The sequence below is a fragment of the Amborella trichopoda genome, chromosome 3, assembly GCF_054954075.1.
Source record: "Amborella trichopoda isolate Santa Cruz 75 chromosome 3, AtrichopodaSantaCruz75HAP2 v2.0, whole genome shotgun sequence".
Lineage (NCBI taxonomy): Eukaryota > Viridiplantae > Streptophyta > Magnoliopsida > Amborellales > Amborellaceae > Amborella > Amborella trichopoda.
The window spans coordinates 10,671,845-10,695,871 of record NC_142338.1 but is presented as its reverse complement, the minus strand read 5'-3'; the positions used below and the strand labels follow the sequence as shown (position 1 = coordinate 10,695,871).

At 35.3% G+C, this 24,027-nt stretch overlaps 1 protein-coding gene across 3 annotated transcripts; it reads left to right on the top strand.

The window, feature by feature from the left end:
* Window positions 1–3,847: 3,847 nt before the first annotated feature.
* LOC18448835 (cation/H(+) antiporter 19) lies at window positions 3,848–19,025 on the top strand. Of its 3 annotated transcripts, XM_088862170.1 has the most exons (6): window positions 3,863–4,018; window positions 6,057–6,166; window positions 6,248–6,329; window positions 14,735–15,036; window positions 15,122–16,132; window positions 16,681–19,025. In XM_088862170.1, exons 4-6 carry the CDS (start codon window positions 14,848–14,850, stop codon window positions 17,917–17,919), a joined length of 2,439 nt encoding a protein of 812 aa, XP_088718296.1. In that variant the 5' UTR covers window positions 3,863–4,018; window positions 6,057–6,166; window positions 6,248–6,329; window positions 14,735–14,847; the 3' UTR covers window positions 17,920–19,025. The 3 variants fall into 3 exon arrangements, with proteins under 3 accessions (XP_020532084.2, XP_088718296.1, XP_088718297.1); XM_020676425.2 differs by having other exon boundaries at window positions 3,848–4,018; window positions 6,057–6,329; XM_088862171.1 differs by lacking the exon at window positions 6,057–6,166.
* Window positions 19,026–24,027: the final 5,002 nt, after the last annotated feature.

Below are 24,027 nucleotides of genomic sequence, written 5' to 3'. Positions count from 1 at the left end.
GATGGAAGTAGATTAATCATCAAATATAAATTATCTAATGCTGTTGTATGCAATAATGGACATTGTTTCCCTACTCCATTCATAATGGTAAAAAGACTAAGTCAAGCAGTAATACTTGGTGTTCCTTTCCTTACTCTTTTATATCCAATCACAATTAATAATACAGGAATATAAACAACCATAACAGGAGAAATAATAAAGTTTGAATTCGTCGATAAACCAAAATTAAAATAAATAAATAGAGTTAAAGATAATATTAAACAAAAAGAAAATTTTATTTGTTCACTAAAAGAATAAATTAAATATAAATTAATAGAAGAAAAATTACAAACTACTGAAATAAAAGAACAAATAAAAAATATAACTAAATAAATAGAAAAAGAAATATGTAGTGAATTATCTAATGCTTTTTGGAAAAGAAAAAAGCATATAGTAAGTTTACCATATGAATCTACTTTTCACGAATCTAAAATTCCTACAAAGGCAAGACCAATACAAATGAATACACAATTGTTAGAATTTTGTAAAAAAGAAATAGATGGTTTATTAACCAAATGATTAATTAGACCAAGCATTTTTCCTTGGAGCTGTGCTGCTTTTTATGTAAATAAAAATGCAGAACAAGAAAGAGGAGTTCCAAGACTCGTAATAAATTATAAACCATTAAATAAGGCACTTCAATGGATTAGATATCCAATACCTAATAAAAAAGATTTATTAGATAGATTATTAAATGCTTATATCTTCTCAAAATTCGATTTAAAGTCTGGATATTGACAAATCCAAATAAAAGAATATAGATATAAAACAGCTTTTAATGTCCCATTTGGACAATATGAATGGAATGTAAAGCCCTTTGGACTAAAAAATGCTCCATCAGAATTCCAAAGGATCATGAATGATGTATTTAATCCTTATATGAAATTCATGATAGTTTATATTGATGATGTATTAATTTTTTATGTGCTGCTTTTTATGTAAATAAAAATGCAGAACAAGAAAGATGAGTTCCAAGACTCGTAATAAATTATAAACCATTAAATAAGGCACTTCAATGGATTAGATATCCAATACCTAATAAAAAAAAGATTTATTAGATAGATTATTAAATGCTTATATCTTTTCAAAATTCGATTTAAAGTCTGGATATTGACAAATCCAAATAAAAGAATATAGATATAAAACAGCTTTTAATGTCCCATTTGGACAATATAAATGGAATGTAAAGCCCTTTGGACTAAAAAATGCTCCATCAGAATTCCAAAGGATCATGAATGATGTATTTAATCCTTATATAAAATTCATGATAGTTTATATTGATGATGTATTAATTTTTTCTGAAGATATATCACAATATATAAATCATATAAATGTTTTTATAAATGCTGTTAAACATGCAGGATTAGTTGTTTCTGCAAAAAAGATGAGTTTATTCCAAACAAAAATTAGGTTCTTAGAACACAATATATCCCAAGGAACAATCATACCAATAGATAGATCTATTCAATTTGCTGATAAAATCCCAGATATTATCCTAGACAAGAAAGAATTACAAAGATTTTTAGGATGTCTTAATTATATAGTAGATTTTATAAAAATCTAGCAATAAATGCAAAACCTCTATATGACAGATTAAAAAAGAATCCTCCCAAGTGGACTGACATTCATACTGAAGTAGTAAAAAAACTTAAACTTAAATCTAAGGAATTACCCTGCCTTTTACTACCAGATCCAAATGCTTTTAAAATAATTGAATGTGATGCCTCAGAATTAGGATTAAGAGGAATTCTCAAGCAAAGAATTAATTCCACTGAACAATTAGTTCGTTATACTTCTAAAGCATGAATCCTACTCAACAAAACTACTTTATAGTTAAAAAAGAAATTTTAGCTATCGCTCATTGTGTTACTAAATTTCAAAGTGATATTTTAAATATTACATTTCTTATTCGTACGGACTGCAAAGCTGCTAAAGACATTCTTCTGAAAGATGTGCAAAATTTAGTCTCTAAACAGATATTTGCTCGTTGGCAAGCCATTCTCTCTGCTTTCGATTTTACCATTGAATATTTACATGGTTCTCATAATTCCCTTCCTGATTTTCTCACCCGTGAATTTTTGCAGGGGGCAGAACAGACAAATCTGACCAATAAAGAACTCCCTTTAGCTTTAACATTAGTTAATAATAATAAAATGAATACTAATAGAGGGAAAGCACATATGGATATGTCATTAATACCAGCAACTTCTTCATCACCAATCAGGAATATTGTGCCATATTCCCCAAGCATCCCAAATAGCCCAGTAAATCAATATCCATCTTTCTCCAGCCAACCTCCACAAACACCAGTATATTTACAAACACCAGTTCCCAAGAAATCCACTTCTACTGAAAGATCTCAGTATGAAGAAATTGCTTTTATTGAATACTCAATTATAGAAGATATTCATGTCAATGATGACCCAAATAGTGTTGCCTGATATTACTTTTGCAATAATCACAACCCTTCAAATGGTATAAAAACCAGAGAATGGTATGAGATGGTTCTCCTAGAAACAGGATATATTACTATAGCACACTATTATCAAAAGAATTCAAAAATAATATCATATTCTAAATTACAAATTAAAAAAGTATTATTGTTCAATGAATGGGGATCAGACCCTTCCAGAGCTAAGAGATTGGCATCCCCTATATTCCCAAATAGACACTATAGATATTCAGAATATGTGGAAGCCTGGCAAAAGTTCTCACACTCCAGAACCAGTATAACTCTCATACCTAGTTTCTTTAGTTTAAAATGCCAATAAATGACCCATTTCCAAACTGGTTCAGAAACTGGTTTGCAATATGGGGTTCAAGGACCCAAATAATGCCTCAAGCCTTGCAAATATCCCAATCAAAATTCATTGAAGCCAATGGGAGAGATCCCAACATTGACTACCATTTATATTTTGTTGCGCTATATCAGGTACCTTGGATACTCAAATGGAAATATGCTATATTTCAGAACAATACACATAATTATGAATACATTCCTTGTATAGGCAAAAGTATCTCAATTAAATGGTGGGACGTCTTTGTCTACCAAAATCTTGAGCCTGAGAAAATTCCGTTAAAACAAATACCATCATCATATAGATCATATTCATACCGTAACCCAAATAGTTTGTCTGAATATATATCAATGATGAAAAAACAAAACCCACAGGCTACCAAGGCAAAACTTGAGAAGCAATTACTTCAAATGTTTACAGCAGAAGCTGAAACTACACAAATTCATAAAGAAGACAATGCAGAAAGTGAATGAAATGAAGAAATAGAGGAACTTGAAGATCAATCGGCCCAGGGTTGTTCTCAAAAGCAAACTCTGTATTAGTTCGACTCGGCCCGACTCGGTCTCAATCATATAACATCAACAATATAGCAACAATTATCAACTCAGCCATCATTTCAAAAGATTCCTCCACTGACAATAAAGACAAATATTATCACATCAGCCACAGCAAAAAGCAGATTCCCTACTTTTCGTACATACCACCTGTCCACCTTTGTAAAAAGAAGATTCCACCTGTCTACCTTTATAAAAAGCATATTCTACCTATCCGCCTTTATCTAAAGTAGAAGCCACCTGTCCTCCTTTACCTGTCCAAAGAAGATTCCAAGCCATCCACCTGTGCTCTACTTTCTTACTGACAAGTGAGGATCGTCCATCTAGCAATCATCAAAGAAAAGCATCCCCTAGCTGGCAACCATCGAGAGATACCCTGCAAAGCAACAAATTATAATTTAATGGCACTTGAGGTCCGCCCACTATAAATTCCAAGCCCCAACAGACGACTGAGGCATCAAGTGGTCTCATTGACTTCTCTCTCTGAGCATCCTTCTCCTTCTTATGCTCTAAGTCTTCTCTTCTCTTCTCTCTTGTAAATTTTATGTGTGACTGTAACCTTAGCAAGTTACCTAGCTACTGTCCAAGTGAGTGGCGATCATTCTGTAGTTACTGCATATGGACACAGTAAGTTTTTATTTCTGGTTTTGTTTACAGTCCATATAGTATGTTTGTTTAGAAGTTTGTTTGCAGAGTCTGTAATTTATAATACAATTGATTCGAGTCTGTAATCTATAATACAGTCTATTTGAATAAAATAAAAGTTGTGGATGTTTCATAATGCAATTTAGAGTTGTATTTAGTATAAAAGTGTATCAGTCTTCTTATGCGACTTGGTTATTAGTTGATATATCTCCATTCTCTTTATTTGTAATCATCATCATATTATTATACTAAGGATATTTACGATTGTTAGCATAATAAATTAGAAATAATTGTTAGAAATAATTGTAGAATAACTTAAATAACTTAGTGGGATGATCTTGGAATAAATTGGTATCAGAGCCAATCCCAAGAAACTTCTAAAAATTCTTGTTCCAAGAAGATTATTATCCTGAGAAATATTTTATTAGGCAGAAACCTAATTAAATTTTCCATTAGAGAAAGTTGGTCCGAGAGTTGAGGCTAAGAACACCCAGTCTAAGAGACAGTAAAAGGCAAGAGAGCCACTGAGGTCAAGAAAGACGTAAGAGGTAGTTAAAAAGCACTCATCCGCAACCTAATAATGGATAATTTCATTAGGAATCTATCTAACAAAGCGTTACCTCAGACTAATAATATTCTTAGAATAAAGAATAAAGAAGAAATTCTTATTGATGATATAGAAAACCAATTACAAAATTGGAATATACCGAAAGTACCCATATCTAATATTTACCAAGAAGAAACTTTTAATTTAAAAATAGGATATGCTATTAAAACAGTAGAACAATCTTTATCAATAACAAGCACTCAAGAAAACTTTCAATTATTATCAAATAAAATAATTCAAATACATAAATATAAAAACCAAAACTATTTACATATAGGATTAATACAAGTAGCAATTAAACCTTTAACAAGATTAGAACTTAATAATTCAATCTTAGTCTATCTTAGAGATACCAGACATAATAAGTTTTCTGATTCATTACTAGGGATGATAGAATCTAGTCTTTGTAGTGGGCTTATGTATTTTAACTGCTTTCATAACTATTCGGTCTCACTAAATGATCATAACATTCTTAATGCCTTAACATTAAATGAGAAAACCCAAGGTTTTGATATGATCCCAGGATCACAAAACATAGCTATTATATATAGAATTTACTATAAAGTTATGAACACTTTATGTCCCAAAGTAGTACAAATGGATACTAAGACAAGAACTACTTTATTCCAAACCAATATAGAAAAATCCAATACTATAATACCTAAAACAATAAAATGGTCTGAAATGATACTACCTGAATCCTGGTCATTACAAAATGAAAATATAAATCACCAAATACCTTCAAAAAACATTCCTGATAAAATTATTGAACATATGGATGGTAATATAGAAATACAATTTGCAAATTTAGGAGATAAATTAAAAAGCAAAGATGATTCTGAATTACAAAGACCAAAAAAAAAAATAGAACCATCTAGATACTCAATCTCATCTATTTCAAATATCAAACCTCAATTGGAAGGAGCAATAAGAACCAGAGAAAATATTGTAATACCTCAATATAAACCCATACAGAATGAAGCCAAAGGAGATCCAGAATTTTTTGACTCAGAAATGGATTTTCATGTATTAACCTTAGAAGAACAAAGAATAGATAAAACATATATAGAAACAGACTACTTATCTGATGAGAATAAAGAAATAAAAAATAGTATCTTAAAATATTTGAACCAAGATTAGTAGAATTATTCCATAAAAAATATAATAAATTTCTTAAAAAAGAAAAACACATCTTTGTACCATTTATAATGTGATAATGTTGGACATTTTAAATTAGATAATAAATCTTCAGTTCTTACTTCAAGTAGGGCTGTACTCCCCACAAAATGAAGAGTGATGGTATAAATAAGAATATTAACAGCATCACTTTCAGAATATAATATATCTTGATTTTGTTCATTTTTAACAGTCCATTGTCTAGTATTATTTAATATTTGATTTTTATATTTTCAGGTAAGTGAAAATCCCACCAACCACGAAGCCATCCAGTGAATCCACAAACAATAGCCTTGGCGACTTCCTGGTCGTGGTTGCCTACCATTTTACATGCTGAAGCATACATGGTCATGTGTTTCATTGTATCTAGAATTTGATGTTCAGACATGTCATCTATATTCCAATTGACTATGGTTCTTCCTTAATAGGAGGTTGTATGAGATATGAGATCTTCTTCAAACTGGATATCAACAGGAGTTGGTCGTGGGTGATATGGTCTAGCTGTAGCAGGTTTCTAATTTCTTCCATACGATATTCTTTGAATGGATTGGTATTTGTTATTGTTTTTAGTAAATGCTATTTCCATATTTTTTATTGAATCTTCAATTATGGGTTCTTCAACTTCAAAGGTTAAAGTTTCTGATTCTTTTATGACTATACCTTTGTTTCTACTATCTTCTTTCTTAGTATTTTCTTTTATATCAAGTTTAGCTAATTTTGATATTAATTGATCCATTAGGTTCTTATTATTATCACCTATATGAAATTTTTCTTTATTTAAAGAAGGAAGTGATTCTTGTATTGGTGCTGGTCTTAACATATTTTTTATTCTTAATGTTTGTTTTCCTATGAATTGCATGCATAGATTTGTGTAATTATTTTGTTCTATTATGTGAGGAATTAATTCTGTTCTATGTACTATTTCTCCAGTAGTCATTTTATATGGAGTAGCTTTTATTCCTAAGACAAACGCATTATCTGTTTCTGTACCTTTTATTATTAGACTCCTTTCTGAGGGATGTATATATATATATATGAGCAATGATCGAATGCAATGGTTGTATTATAGTATAATGCAACAACACTTCTAAAAAACTATGTTTGTGGTATTTGTATCACCCCAAATTTTACACACACACTCTCTTCATCTCAATAATCAATCCCAAAAAAAAAAAAGTTCAATTTGAACCCTAGATATGGTCAAAATGAGTCCCTTCCAAAAATGAATCTAGACCATTCATTTTGTGAATTTCAAGATCTTAACCTTTATAAACTCAAAATATTTTTTATTTTTGTTTTTTCAACATTGTTGATCTAATGATAATCAAGATATCAAAAAAAAAAAATTGGAAATAAAAAATTCCTTCTAAAGCCTAAATCTAAGCATCTCACCAAAATAAACGGCCTATATTAATTGGACCAAAAAATTACTTTCTAAATTGTGTTTTCAATTTTTTCTTTTTTGTGATTGTTCATTAGAATGAAAAGAGTGTATATTTCAAAATTTGGATCAATCAAATAGCCATAAGATAGTTTTTTAAGGTCATTGCATTATACTACTATACAATGGTTGCATGATATCATTGCCATATATATATATATATATATATATATATATATATATATATATATATATATATATATATTATATATATATATATATATATATATATATATATATATATATATATATATATATATATATATATATGAAGATACTAGGGTGAGGCCACTAGCTCATAGGGAAAAATGAGCCCAACGGCCCAGATTGAATCTGAGCCGATCTGACGATCATAGATGTCCAGTAATGTTTGAATTTTAATTTTTTTTCTACAATTTCAAATCAGTTGAAATTCAGGATGTATGTACATCAAAAATAGGTGAATCTTTAAAAAATATCAAAAAAATATTTTACATGAAATAAATTGACCAAAATATCCTTGAAATGTGTCAGGGGTATTTTGGTCAATTTATTTTCACGAATTGTTTTTTTATATTTTTATTATGTGCGGCCTGATGAGAAGAATACACACTTAAAATTTCAAGTAATTTTCATTTGTAAAAAAACAATTAAAATTCAAATACTAACAGACATTTGTGGTCGTCAGATCGGCTCAGATTCAATCTGGGCCGATGGGCTCATTTTTCCCTGTGAGCTAGTGGTCTCACCCAAGCTTTTTCCATATATATATATATGAAAAAATATGGTATTATTCCACTAGCTCATATGAACATATGAGCCCAATGGTCCAGATTGAATATGGGTCGATCTGACGTTCACGGATGTTTGGTAGTGTTTAAATTTTATTTATTTTTATACAATTAACAGTGGTTTCGCCTACGCTCTTCATCATTCAAACTTCATCGCACGATAACATTTATCCAGTAGTGTTTCAATTTTTCTTTTACTTTTTTATAAATCCAAATTACTTTAAATTTGGAGCGTGTATACATTGTAGTGAGATGCACCTAATAAAAATATGAAAAAAATAATTAGTAAAATATAAATTAACCAAAATATCTCCAAAAATTTACAGGGGTATTTTGTTGAATTTAATTTTTACGGATTATTTTTTTCGTATTTTTATTTGGTGTGCCTTACTAAAATGTACACATGCTCTAAATTACAAATCATTCTGATTAGTTAAAAAAATGAAAATTGAATCGCTACCAGACAACTGTGACCGTGCGATGAAGTTTGAATAGTGATAAGGGTAGGCGAAATCACTGTTCATTTTCGCCTATAGGCGTCTTGTAGTATCTTCTATATATATATATATATATATATATATATATATATATATATATATGTTTCACTACTTGTTGCAGCTTGCAGCCAGAAAATATTTGAATACAGTATTTACCAAATGCTACTCAGAAGACAATTCTCTGCATATTAATAAAAGTAAAAAACAGAAAGTAAAAACGTACTGACTATTTCTTAAACTAAGTAAGGAATTGGCTTTTATATATATATATATATATATATATATAGTTTTATTAAGCTACACCACTTGATGGTGGTGTATACCCTTAAAGTCCTCAACATTTTTTGATACTTAGATACCCTTATCCTATATTGTAGTAACTTTTTGTCTAGGGGCATTTTAATTAATTAGTCAAGAGTAAAGTAGAAATTCATAATAGAAGCAAAAGCATTTATTGACAATAATGGACAATAACATCATTGGTATGGTATGTGACATCACCTACAAGATGCATTAATTGTCTTTTAACTATTAAACAAAAATTCGAAAATTGTAATCTCAACCTTAAACCAACTACAATTTGGGAAAGTATGATAAACCATGTACAATGGCCACAAAAGAGTCTTGTATTTTATTAGTTATTTTTATTTAAAATAATACTTTTAGAAATTTGAGATATATATACTTTTATATAGCAGATCAAATAAAAATCATAAAAAATATACAAAAAGACCATCCACTTTTGATACAAGAAAGTAGAACTATTCACTAACAAAGTAGAAAATTATTGGTGAACTACAACCACCAAATTCACCGTGTTTAAAAGAGAAAAATAAAAATCGAGAAAAAATTCACAAGAAGATAGCAAATGAACATGCGGATCTGAAATCTCCACCACGTACCATTAACAAGAAAAGAAGAAAAAGATTCATGCTCCCTCTCTCTCCAAATTAATCTTTTTTTATTCGATCAAAACTCACCACCTTTACATTGCACGTCCAGCCTCCTTTTATTTTCTTCCACCAGCATCTTTTTTAACGATAACCACTAACTCCCTACTCCATTCTTTCCATCTATGTAACCCATCATTATCTCTAGTAACCCAACCAAAAAATATAACAATCCCTTCAAATAGGAAACAAAACTCACTTCCTGAAAACTAACTGGAACCTTCCTTCTACAAGCTAACTTCTATCAAAAAGAACTAAAACCCCCATACTCTTTTATTTCTTAACGAGAACTAAACCCACGTACTCTCTTATCTCTTAACAATGGATTCACTCCAAGAAAATGGACTCTATGAAAGTAAACTAAAAAAACATACTAATCCTATTTCTAAAAATTGACTCTAATAAAATAAAAACAAAAAATACACATAAAAAAATAATAATAATAATTAAGTCCCCAAAAGTTTGAGAACAATGAAAAATATTGAATCCATTGATCTTGAACTGCGTCATTTTCCCTTGGTTGGAAAAATCTCATCCTTGAGTTTTAAAATGCACTGAAATAAAATTTTTATTATTTCCACAACCTTCTTCTATCCGAATATTGTAAACATGATCCTAGAACCTATGGGTTACTGTAGTAATCAAAAACAACTATTGTGCACTGAATATGAGAAACTCTCATGGAATGGGTCATCGTATATCCATAGGAATGGTTTATACTCGTCCTTAAAACATGCTAAGGGGGAATCTTCAAGATGAGCACTAAAGGAGCATCTTCGCGATGAGAGCTTTCGATGACTAAACTGACTTCATTTATCGATTCTCCTTTGAGCCCATCATTTGTTTCTTCGTCAAATATCTCTGGAGGTTCGATCTCCTTTAGGTTCAAGTCAACATATTAATTCTCCATGAGAAAATTAGATTTCTTTGCTGCCTCAAGGCCAACTTCTCTCCTTTCATCTTGTTATTCATCAAATATAGGATCTTCATCAAAGATGAGGTCACTTTTGAATGATAGTTCCAATTTGAGATCCACACCTATTAGTTCTTCATCAAACTTAACTAGATCACTTTCCCGACCATGAGGGTCCCGACCCAGAGCGTGCTCTTGAAAGCAGTTTCTAACTCACTACCATCTTTATAGTGTGTCGAGGTCGAATTTTCTGCAACATCTGACTCACTACTGTCATTATAGTGTGTCGGGGCTGAATTTCCTGACCCAGAGCATGCGCATGGAATAGGCTCTCTAAGCATTAGACTCACTATCGTCATTATAGTGTGTAGGGACCAAATTTCTTGACCAAGAGCGTGCGCATGGAATGGGCTCTTGAAAGTAGCATCGAACTCACTACCATCATTATAGTGTGTCAGGCCAAATTTGGATGGGCTCATTCTCAATAACTCTGAGGTATTGTTCTTGTTGAATGGACTCATTCTCAGTAATAATGATAGGGTGGAATTTCCTCTCATAACGTGCACATGGAACAAGCTCTCAAAAGTAGACTCTAGCTCACTACTGTCATTATAGTGTATCAGGGCTGAATTTTGCGCCAAGTGCTGGTCAGTTTCTCTACTTGTCTTCTCAAGTATTTTATCTCAATATCTTGGAGGTCTCGTTCTCGTTGGATGGGCTCATTCCCAGTACCCAACCATAGACATAACCTCTTGTGCGCGGAAGCTCTAAACCAGATGGGTTGATTTTTGGCAAATAAAGTATGAGAAAAAAAAATCGATAAAAAACAAGCAACAAGAAACAAAAATAAAGTAGGAAATAAATAACAGAAAAAGAATACTAGGATTTACCTGTTTCATCATAGATGTGGCGAAGACGATCGATGTTTTTCACTAAATCAAATAAAGAAAATTGCAAGGCAACTTACTTGAGAGGACCAGAGACTTAGTCTCCCACAAAGCCTTATTTTCTACAATTTTCTCTCTGTAGAAATCCCCAAACGTTTTCCTCTATTTTTTTGAATCTTTTTCTCTCTCTAAATAACCCTTTATATAGAAAAAAGCAAATCTCAAAGAAGTGGTATGTGAGGCTCTATCTTTCCCATAAAATTAGGAAACTTAACTTTATCGATATCTACTTGTGGACCTAGGGCTCCATCATAATCTAAGTAGGACTTATCCATAAACTTAGATCTTAAATAATAGGCTCTACCCAAATAAATAGGAAACCTAAATTAAAGCAATCCAATCCTTTAAAATTAAGGATTCAAGAATTCAAGATAAATATCAACAAATCTCCACCTTAGCTTGAATTCCAAAAGAGATTTCAATCGACCATCTTCTCCACACGTGCCCCCATAGGCGTACCTTGGCAACACATTATTCAAGTCCAAGCATAAGTTGAACTTCTGTAATGCAACCGGCTTTGTTAACATATCTGTAGCATTCTTCTTAGTATTAACCTTCTGTAATAAAATATCACATTTAGCCTTGATATTACGGATAAAACGGTATCTGACATCAATATGCTTCGTCCTTGCATGACATACCTAGTTCTTTGCCAAATGTTTTGCTCTCTGACTATCACAATAAATAATAGTCTCATCATGTCGTAAGCCCAAATAGCTTAAAAGCCCTCTAATAAGACAAATGGCTTCTTTCTCTACCTCGATAACAGCCATGTATTTTGCTTCAGCCGAAGACAAGGTAACTACAGTTTGTAGCATCGACCTCCAACTAATTGGATCTCCTACAAGTGTAAACACATAACTTGTAATATATCACCTACAATCTAAACCACCTACAAAGTCAGCATCAACATAACCAACAACCTTGTCACCAAACGTGTTATCTCTATCAAACACCAAACCTAGATCTGATGTACCTTTTAGGTAATGCAGAATTCATTTTACCGCATGACAATGCTTCTTTTTTAGATTAGCCATATACTTGCTAATAACACTAACGGCATGAGAAATATCTTATTGAGTGCAAACTATTGCATATATGAGGCTTCCAACTGTACTCACATAGAGAACACGTGACATGTATTCCTTTTCAGCATCTGAATTTGGAGATAATGATGCTGACAATCTGAAATGTGTAGCAAGAGGAGTACCCACGGGGTTTAAATTTTCCATTTTGAATCTAACGAGAACTTCTCAATTTACTCCTTCTGAGATAGCTACAATTTACCTAACTTTCAATCTCTACAAATCTCCAAACCCAAAAATTTTTTTGTTGAACCTAAATCTTTCATTTCAAATTCTCTGGTAAGCTTAGTCTTCAATTTACTGATTTCTGAAGAATTATTCGCAGCAATAAGCATATCATCTACATAAAGCAATAAATAGATGAACGAACCATCAATAAATATCTTACAATAGACACAATTGTCATACTTACGTTTGATACACCCGTGATCAATTATGAATGTATCAAAGTGTTTGTACCACTGCCTAGGAGACTACTTTAGGCCATACAATGACTTCTTCAGCTTGCAGACATAGTCATATTTTCCTTTAACAATAAACCCTTATAGCTAAGTCATATAAATATGTTCTTTTAACTCTCCATGAAGGAATGCAGTCTTGACATCAAGCTACTCTAACTCTAAATCAAACAATGCAACCATGGCTGGTAAAACCCAAATAGAAGTGTGTTTCACAACATGAGAGAAAATCTCATTATAATTAACACCTTCTTTCTGGGTATAACCTTTTGCAACCAAACATGCCTTAAACCGATCACCACCAGTCCTACGTGACCCATCTTTCTACTTATAAAATCATTTACAACCAATGGCTCTCTTGCCTTTAGGCAACTTCACGAGATCCCAAGTACGATTCTTCTGAAGAGATTTCATTTCTTCATCCATAGCTTAACTCTACCTGCTATTGTCACTGTCATGTGTAGCTTCCTTAAAAGTGAATGGCCCTTGGCTTGTGGTAGTCAATGCATAAGCCACCATGTCCTCAAAACCGTACCCCACAACTAGCTTTTTTATTTTCTTTCCATTTCCAAACTGAGGCTCTTCCTCAAATGGAGTAGACTCAACAACCTCCTCATGGTCAACATCTTCCTCCACTCTCTCACAGGGAATTTCTAGCACATAATTTGGAGTATTTTCTGGAGTTGTCAACTCCACCTCAACAGTATCACTACTGCAGCAATTTTCCTTGTTTGCACCCTTATGAATGTGCTTTAACATGGCAAACTCATCAAATTTAATATCACAACTGACAATAAACTTAGGCAATTTAGGATCTGGGCACCATATTCTATGGCCCTTAACCCCATACGCATAACCAAAGAAAATACACTTCTTTGATCTTGGACTCAACTTATCATCTTTCACATGAACATAAGCAGGACAACCAAAAATTCTTAAATAAGTATAAGCTACAGGTTTACCAGACCATACCTACTGTGGTGTTTTGTAATCGATTGTTGTAGATGGTGACATGTTGATGAGGTAACACGCCGTATTGACCGCCTCAACTCAAAAGTCCTTTGATAAACCAGCATTACTCAACATGTTGCGGGACTTTTCTAGAAGTGTCTTGTTCATGCGCTTGACAACTCCATCCTGTTGCGGCATCTTCAGAGTGACGAAGTGATGAAAAATTCATTCGCTCTTGGAAAAATTCACAAACTCCGCTGAAGTATACTATCCACCATTATCAGTCTTCAAGCACTCTTTTATCTTTTATCTCTTAACAACGGATTCACTCCAAAAAAAAAAAAAAAACGGACTTTATGAAAGTAACCCAAAAATAATAATAATCTTATTTCCAAAAAATTAACTCTAATAAAATAAAAATTTGGCTCTAATAAAATAAAAAGGAAAAAATACACTCATAAAGACAAAAGAAATAATTAAGTTCCCAAAAAAATTTGAAAGGAATGAAAAATACTTAATCCATTTATCTTGATCTGTATTTCTCTCTATATAATTCTCTCTCTCCAAGGAAAACGTCTAATTTTGGTAGGAACGGTTTGATTTATTTCAATCAAAATTTCGTTAGCTAACGTGCAAGGTTGTTAGCCCCAACGCCTCCTTATCTTTTACCAAAATTTTGTTGCACGGTGAGCAAACATTGCGCTGGATGGCTCTCGTTACATGGTGCTCTATTTTTCCTCGTGGAAAAAAAATCTACATTCTTCAAATAAACTGGCGGTGCAGAAGCCTACAACCCTACGAAAACCTCATAAAGATAACTACACTCTGTATCTTCAGCTCCGTTCACGACAAACCGCAGTTGTTATTTTGATTGAAGCTGATCCCGTAATCCCCGAATTGCAGGTTTATATTCTCTATTTTGTTCACTCGCTCAGCCGATCACATAACAAATCTCCCAACCAAAGCACCACCATCGATCTGAAAGGACAGAGGTAGCCAGAACGGGGTGGCGAGCAATGGAGACGGCCGGCGGCAACTCGTCCTGCAGCTGCCCGGCCAACATCTTCTCTCGCTTCACTGAAAATGAGATGGAAGGACAGCTCTTCTTCCTTTTTGCCCAGGTGTGCATCCTCCTCGTCCTCGTCAACCTTGCGCGCATAGCCCTAAGGCTGGTGCGCCTCCCTCAGTACACAGCGGAGCTAATCGTGAGTTTCCGCGGCTGACTTCTGACATTGATGCTGGTTTGAGAATCGGGTTCATGGCTATTTATAATTGCTCATATTTTTGCAGGCTGCTAGTATCATGGGACCCTTCGCCTTGGGCAAAATCAGTTGGGTCAGGGACACATTGTTTCCTATTGCGGGTCTGAAAGCCATGGTGAGCTTCTCAAGCACCAGCGGCCTCTTCTATGCGTTTGTTGTGGGCCTTGAGATGGACCCGTCGCTCATCTGGACCTCCAGTCGGCAAGCCCGCCTCACGGCATTAAGTAGCTTGGCAATGTCCGCTATACTGGGCACCGCCATGTCGAACCCGCTTTGCCAAATGCTCAATTTACAGATTAACTGTGTTAATATCCGCCTCATACTGCCACTGTTCATCGCCCTCACAGGCTCCCCAATGATGATCCGACAGGCGACGGAGATGAAATTGGGCACGACCAACGTGGGGCAGCTGGGATGCTCGGTGGCTGTGCTCATGGACGTGGCCTGCCTCTCCGGGATGGCGCTGGTGTCTTTATCGCCAGTCCTCCACCAGGCCACAGTGAACCACGACCTGTTCGAGCCATTTATGGCACTGTTGTACCCCATGGTCATCTACACCTTGGTCGGGCCCTGCGTGGGGCTAGTGATGCGCAGTAAACAGAGTGGCGTGCAGCTGGTCTTGGTGATGGTGATGGTCCTGGTATGCACGGGGCTGGGAGAGGCGGTGGGATATAACGGGCTCGTCGCGAGCTTCATATTCGGACTTCTGGTGCCGAGGAAGGGGGGTGTGGCTACAGATCTATTAGACCGTCTCTTCTACCCGGTGAGGTACATAGCATTGCCTATGTATCTGAACTTTGGGCAGCAGATGGCAAAATACGATGCTTCGTGGCACATAGCATTGAAGGGGCCGGCGGGGCTTCCGATTCAGGCAGTACTAGTGGTTTCTGTCGTATCCATGGCAGCGAAGGTGGCTACAGCATTGGTCATGGCTTCGGTGTACAAGGCACCGCTGAACGAGGGCATCATCTTGGGTTTTCTCCTCAATGCGAGGGGCTTTTCCGACATGATATTAATCTCGGCTGCTGTAGAGCGAAAGGTAAGCTCTCTCCCTCCCTGTTTGAAGTCGTTAGGTAAATGGTTTCATTATATGAGGATTACTGTATAAAAGGAGACCAATTACCTTATTGTATACAAGGAGACTAATTACCTTTTGCATAAAAGGAGACCAATTACCTTATTGTATACAAGGAGACTAATTACCTTTTGCACAGAAAAGTCACAATTACTTATAATCCTGATGGCTTACAATCATTCGCTTGATGTAAAATGTGATAACATAAACGTCCCATGAGTTTGAAAAAATTTCTTTTGCATTTTGAGGTTGATCAATAAAATCAATGATCTAATGGTCAAGATTGATTGTGACCAGTTTTTGTATCAAAAATAAATAGTCTCACTGCATACTTTCTCTAAAAAAATTTATTTTATTTTATAAAAAAAAATATTAATTTTTATGCACTCACAAAAAAAATCTTAACTATCATCATGTCTCGTCCTCCCATCTATTTTATGCCGGAGTGTTGAACCACAAAACATGCTTTATCATGCTGAGTTTTTGAGAAATATGTTTGGGCATGTGCCTAGGTGATGGATCTTCGGATTAAGTCGCTGATAATAAACGCTTCCATCCTCAACTCCATGCTCGCCGCCCTTGCCGTGCTTACCGTAATGCGGGTCACAAAGAGGCCCGAACCCACGGCCGAACCACACCAAGTGATTGAAAGGCAAGGCCATGGCACCAAGCTGCGGCTATTGGTTTGCCTGCATAATGTCGTCGACGTAACCAGCACCATCAATGTCGTAGAGGCGTGTCGTGGCTCCGGGGCATTGCCTCTCGCTGTCCACACCCTGTACCTGATCGAGTACAACGAGCAGACGGCAGCGCAACTAATGTATCGACGTAGTGCTACAGACACATTGGTTGGGGGAGAGATGAAGAAAATAGATGCCACAATTGAGGCATATGCGAAGGACGCAGGAGTGCAGTTGCGGCGTAACTCAGCCATCTCCTTCTTCTTCAACATGCACGAGGATATCTGTCACAAAGCTGAGGACATGAAGGCCTCCATTGTTATCCTTCCATTTCACAGGGTCCAGAGACTTGATGGCAAGATGCAATTACGAAGTTCGGCATTACGGCGGCTCAATAAGAGGATGCTATATTACGCACCATGTCCGGTGGGAATAATTGTGGACCGGGGACTTGGTGGCGCCACCTTAAGGTCTGCCACCCGCATGTGCCACAACATCATCGGGCTCTTCTTTGGAGGTGCCAGTGACCGTGAAGCCCTCACACTTGGTAGTAGGATGGCCGAGCATCCTGGCATTCACTTCACACTGGTGCGCTTCTTACCGCTCAGCCAGATCCAATCATCAACGGCCACGACGTCTGGCGACACTCCGGAGGGTGCAAGAAGGTCTGTTCATACCTATGAGGAAGCAATGAATCCTGAAACATTGCCGACTACTTCACCAGGTAGCAATACTGTGTTTATCTCCATTGCCATGAAGGAGGAGGCCTTAGACAAGAAGTCTCTGGAAAATTTTAGAACAATGTATGAGGAGACAGGGATTGCGTCGTACAGAGAGATGGCGGCAAAGAGGGGCCAAGAGATGGTTGCGACGCTGCAGGCTTTGGATGCCGAATGCACATTGTTCATTGCCGGATGTGGGGAGTCGCAGGCATGTACAGGGCTGAGTGGATGCGCAACCGATTGCCCGGAGCTAGGCCCTATAGGGGGCTTGTTGTCTTCCTCGAACTTTTCCTTCACTAGTTCAGTTCTTACAGTAATAAAATGGATGAATTCCCGCTACAGCGTATAGTTACTGATCAGTGTAGGATTGCCTAACTCGGGCCATGATCCGGCTCTTGTCCGGCTTACCTTAACCCTGGTCAGGCAAGTACCAGCTAATAAAAATATAAAAAATAAAAAGCAAATAAAATATATATAAAAAAAAATTCATTTGATTAAAAAATGAAATTAAACCAATAGACATCTAAATGAAGATAAAAAAAGTAGTGAGAAATTAGAAATAACCTAAAAAAGAAGGAAAAATATAAAAATAAGTATTCATAGCCCAATCTTCGCCAAAATAATAAAAAATATATAAAAACATATTACAAATAAATTACTTATTTTTTGGATTTTTTGACAATTTTTTGTGAATTTTTTTCAAACTTGGGAACTTAACCACCGAAATCAGTCTTAACTGGACCCACCCATGGGCCGGTTTTAGATAACTCAGTTGGATCCACTTCGACCTAGCTGATTTGTCTATCATCGATACTGATATTTGGGACATAGTGTGAAACTCAGCCAATCGATTCAGGACTCGCCTTAGTCATCCCTTCTACCCGTACCGAGCCATAAGGAAAGGCCCGTAGGGGTGGCAACGGGTCGAGTATCGGTCAAGTCCGGCTAGACCCAGAGCCAGACCCGAACAGATTTGGGTCCCGATTTTGGACCCACACCCTTACCCGCACCTATCAGGTCTCGGGCTTATCCCATCGGATCTCGAATTCATTGTCACCCTCACTATGAGCTTCTTTTTTTTTTTTTTTTCTCCTTTTTTTAACAGCATATACCTGGCAGCAAGGTCACAATCACCCCCTATTAGATTTCAGGCTGTGTGATTTATCGTTCAATAGCTAAAGATAACTACTAGTTCTAATTATATATGATCCTTAATACACTCAAATGAAGAGCGCTTAAAGTAAAATATTTTATCTCTAACAGTTTACGGTAGCGGTTCGGTCCAACTGGACCCGGAACCAGACCCTTATAGTGTTCAGGTCCAAGTTTTGGATTCAGACCCGACCCACCAGGTCGAATTGCCTAGACCCATACCCGAGCCGTGTCGATATACCTGGCTGGTCCCGAGTCGGGTCTAGGTACATTGCCACTCCTAGGAAAGGGCCAATCTAAGTTATACCATAACACAAAAATAGAAAATAGAAAAAAACACAGCATGCCAAGTCCAGTGGAACTCACTCTCACAACAAAACGATATTTTCTAAAGACTGGCCACTTCTATAAGACTAGGGCTCCAATTTGGTCGAGCATGGGCTAGGCCATAACTGACCACACATATTGCAATTGCAATGGCATTGTGTGTGTCTATGTATATAACACACATTGAAAAAAGGGTATGGTTTGTATAGAGCCGAAGCTCTGAACAATCAAAGTAAAGTACACATTCAAATAGTGTCGATAAATATGGCGTAAACATTGGAAATCTTTGTAATAGCCTTAAAATATATTTCCATTTTCAATTGTAAAATTTAAAATTTAAAAAATAGTGTAGATTGAGTAGATCCATGAAAACTTGAAATCTTGAAATTTGATAGTCCAAATATGCATTGCAAGATGCACTATTTCCAAAACTTGAAATTTATTTTTTTCTCATGTCCATACATCTTGATGTCAAGATGATCATTTTGAGGATATTTGGGCATCAAAACAACCTCTTCTAGTAAAATTTTCGAGATGGGCCGTAAGCCTAACTCCTATAACTTTTTCCTTGAAAGAAAAACTAAAGGACCATATAATCCTGATACATGGAAGTAAGGACAAATCTAAAAACTAATCACAAACCTTATTTGGGTAATAGGCACTAAACCCAATTCTCTCTCTTCCGTCTCTCAAGAGCACACACGTGCAAAGCATCCAAAGAAAAAACGTCAAGTCCTTAACCCTAATAGGGTTGAATTTCTATTTGAGAAAGTCTGCCGTCCATGTACGGCTACCCTTCCAACGGTTCATGTAAAAATGGCTACAAAAGAGTTTTTATCTTATTTAAAAATTATTTTTTAAATTTTAAAATATATATTTTTTATAGCAATATAAATAAAGTAATCTTAAATTTTTTAGAGGTACTTTGATCAATATATTTTATTCAAATATTTTTTATTGTTTTAATTTGATGTGGCATACAAAATTAAATATGTACCCTAAATTTCAGACAAATATCATTTTAACTGAAAATAAAAAATAAAAATGCAACACTCTTTTTGGGCTTGGATAATACCAGGTTCAGTCAGAACTAAAGTTCTACAAAACGTTGATCCTGTTCAGAAATCGCTCAATCCGAATCGTTTTTCAAGGGGGTGTTTTGACGCCCGATATAAAATATCGGAAACCAAGAGTTTCCCACTAGGAACCAGCCCCCTCTCTGACAGAACTAGGTGGTTCCCACTAGGAACCTCCTAGTTCTCTAATAGAACCTGTTGATCCATAACACTTTGTTATTATTTTTATTTTTCATTTTTTATCAATTTTTTTATTGGTTGATTCTCTTGGTTAGATCGCCAATCCAGATCGTTGATCTTCAACCTAGATCGATTTCTTGGATGGCCGGTTTGCCCTGTCGTTCCAGGTTTTTAAATATTGATCTAAACCATTAAAGGGTACTTGTGTTCAAGTCAAGTATATGCTATACCATCCTTTTCTATTTCAAGAGAGGGGGAATTTTTTTTGGGTGCGTCAATGAGGAGAGGCCCTTATCTTTGGTAGGAATTGAGCTTAGGATGTAATGTTGCAAATCACCAAACACTAATCAATTAAGCCCGGGGCAATTTTTATGAGAGAGAGAGAGGGAGGGAGTTAGATTTTGTTTTTTAAATTGTAAGGAAGAGGGAAGCTTAGTAATCAACCTGAGACTGGCCATGATCTAATCTGAGCGTGGCTATGATCTGAGGTCACTGCAAGGCTTCACAGAAATATTTCAGGCTAGGCCCAGGCCCACATGTTATAGAAAGTTTTTCAACGAAATTTCAAGCCATACTTTAAATGTTGGCCCACCCAATCAAGACTCTTGGTAATCCTAATTTAAGGTTTGGCGAAGACCATTTCCAAAGAAAATTCTTATTTTTTTTAGTAAAATCTATAAGAAAAGCAAAAATAGATTACTAACTGTATTTTTTTTTTTTTGTGCTCGTACTTTTTCTATTTATCTAACTTGATATGTTGTTGTTGTCAACTTTGGATAATGGTGATTCAAAGCAATTAGGATATTTGAAAATTGTTTTGGACACTTTTGGTAGTTTGGCTCTCTTTGCAGTTATGGGACTACATGATGGACCTAATTGTGGTGACGGGACCACAATATGGATCCCTCCAAGGTCAGCAGACCATGAACTGTTTTGCAAACTTGAGCAACGAAAAGGAAAGATCCAAAAGACTAATAATTAGATTGAAAATAAAAGGGGAAGATAACACGCCTAGCTTCAATGGCTTAGTGAATTCATTGGAATTTCAAAGAACAATGTTCTTAAACAATGATCAATTATGATAATGAACCCTATTACAACCCTTATTTATTGAACTTCTAATTAAAATCTACTCGAAACTTGACATATTTGCCCTCATCGAGATGAAATAATATAAACTAGCACCAAAAAATCCCTGAAAACATACTCCAACTTCGTATTGGCGCAAGTTTTTTCGGTCGTCAAATTACTATTATGACCCTATTTTGGAAATCTTAGATTTGTTATGTTTGGAATGAATTTGCAAATTTCACTATACAAAATAGGCTGAAAATGCCCCTAAAGGCCTAAACATCGACCCTAAAGTTTACTTCCCGTAATTGGGTTGCATCAATTCCCATGTTATGGAGAACTAACTCTTGAGTTTTGATCATCTATGAACTTCTTTAATGCCCATCCATCAATCTTCTTCATCTGCTCGTCTAAAATCCTTGAATTCTATGATGCAAGCTTTCCGTTCCATTGGACCAAATACTGACTGTGAGAACCAAGATGGATAGTAATGGTTCAAACATTGAGAACCTTTTGGATCAGATTCGCAACCTGCTTAGGCATTTATATCTTCCATTCAGTAGCCTCTACATCAAAAGGCTATCCATGACACTCATATTGATCAAAGTGTTAAATATAGGAGATATACATATCGCTTATTGACACCCCCAATTTTGTCTAATGGAATTCCCAGGAATCCACAACCCAAAACAATATTAGGAACCATACTAGCCTAGTTAGCCCAAATTATACCATAACCCACATATACAAACACACCCTTGGAAACGTCTCAAAACTGTCATGGAAGCCCCATCATTAGGGAAACCTAACCCTGCCTAATTGGGCTAGAGCTTGGAAACCTAAACCTGCCTAATTGGGCTAAAGCTTGTTTGATTAGGATTGATTCCCTATTCCAATCTAACACACTCTGAAAACCTTCGTAAACCTAAACCTAGATTAAGAAATTCCTAGACCTAAATGAACCCCTACGCCTACCCATGATCTCAAATCACCACCAAGCTTAAAAAAAAATTTGGGCTAAGCTCATGCCAACATGTTATAAAAATTTTTTAATGAAAAATCAATTCTGACCTACACCAATGTGAAATACTTGGGACTAGGCTCAGACCAACATATTATGAAAATTTATTAATGAAATATAAAGCTAGACCTGCACCAGTGTTGGCCCACCCAGTCCAAGTCCGTTGGCAACCGTACTGAAGAGTTAGTGAAGGCCATTTTCAAAGAAAAGTTATTATTTTAATAAAACATTTATGGAAAAAAATAGATTAGTGCCTACATTTTTTATTTTTTGGTGCTTAATGTTTTCTATCAAACTTGATAGATTGCTATTGTTTATAGGAAAAATTTTATATAAAACCCTAATTCCTCGTATTATTTCATGGTAGATCCTCTTTCCGTTTTTCTTTCAAGCACCATAAGAAAACCTTAAAGATTTCACTATACCCCCTCATCTCTTATCTCCCTCTTTTATTGACTTTTGATCATAAAAATTAACCCTAAAAAAAAAATTTATACCATTTCAACCCAAAAACGTTTTAAATGGGTGGAAAGGGAAAAAGATGGTTAAAAATGTTTTGGGTTGAAATGGTATAAAAATTTTTTGGGTTGAAATCGTATGAAAATATTTGTCGGGGCTAATTTTTATGGTCAAAAGTCAATTAAAGAGGGAAATAAGAGATGATGGGGTGCAGTGAAATATTTAGAGGTTTCCTTATGTTGCTTGAAAGAAAAACGGAAGGAATGTCTCCCATGAAATAATATGATGAATTAGGGTTTTATATGAAATTTTTTCTTGTTTATATTGGATGATAGCACTTAAAAATAAATAAAATTTTTGGAAATTGTTTTGGTCATTTTTGGTACTTTGGCTCGTTTAAGTTTACAAGACCACATGAACCTAACTGTGTTGACGGGACCACATATTGATCTCACCGAGGTCACTTAAACACAATTTGTTATGCAGCTTGAACAATGAAGAGGAATGACCCTATTTGTACATGAAATCTGGGTTAGATGGACTACTTAAAGTTCTTTTAACTCGATCGTGTGAAAAATCAATATTTTCCAAATTAATAGATTGTGAGTTCCGTCAAACTGTCGATTCTTAGAAATCGGGTCCTAAATACTACTTTCTCACAATCTGTGAGTTGGCATAGGTTTTTGTAAAACCAAAATAAACTATGAAAATTAGAAGAAAACAATAGATATGATTTTTAGAAGATTTTTAAGAGAAGAGAGAGCATATAATTGATAAATAAAATAAAAGGAATAAAATGGAAGAAATCACTTGAAAGTCGGGCCCCCCTCAGGCTTGAACTGGGAGTTATGGCTGGTCAAACAAGAATGGTGAGTCTTCGCTCCTCTCTCATTTGAAGTTTGTTGAACTGGAAGCCTTCTTGGACTTGGAGAGAGATGCCTGGAATGTTCTTTAAATGTGGGTGGAATCTTTTCTCATATATTTTTCTGAGCTTTTCCAGAAAGTCTGGGTTTGTCTTACTTAGGATAAACTAGGATTCTGCTAGGTTTACTGGACTGGGAACTAGGGAAACCAATGCTAGGGTTTAGCCGGCCAACCCTCCTTGAAATTGATTGGAAATAGTCCTTTTATAGACTAAAGATGTCGCATACCGCATGGCCAATTGTTCGGC

What these genes read in the sequence shown, in the direction of transcription:
- LOC18448835 (XM_020676425.2), top strand. Translation starts at nt 14,848, where the DNA reads ATGGAGACGGCCGGCGGCAACTCGTCCTGCAGCTGCCCGGCCAACATC. An exon ending in AGTACACAGCGGAGCTAATC is followed by an intron (nt 15,037 to 15,121) that starts GTGAGTTTCCGC and finishes ATATTTTTGCAG; the next exon opens with GCTGCTAGTATCATGGGACC. An exon ending in CGGCTGCTGTAGAGCGAAAG is followed by an intron (nt 16,133 to 16,680) that starts GTAAGCTCTCTC and finishes GCATGTGCCTAG; the next exon opens with GTGATGGATCTTCGGATTAA.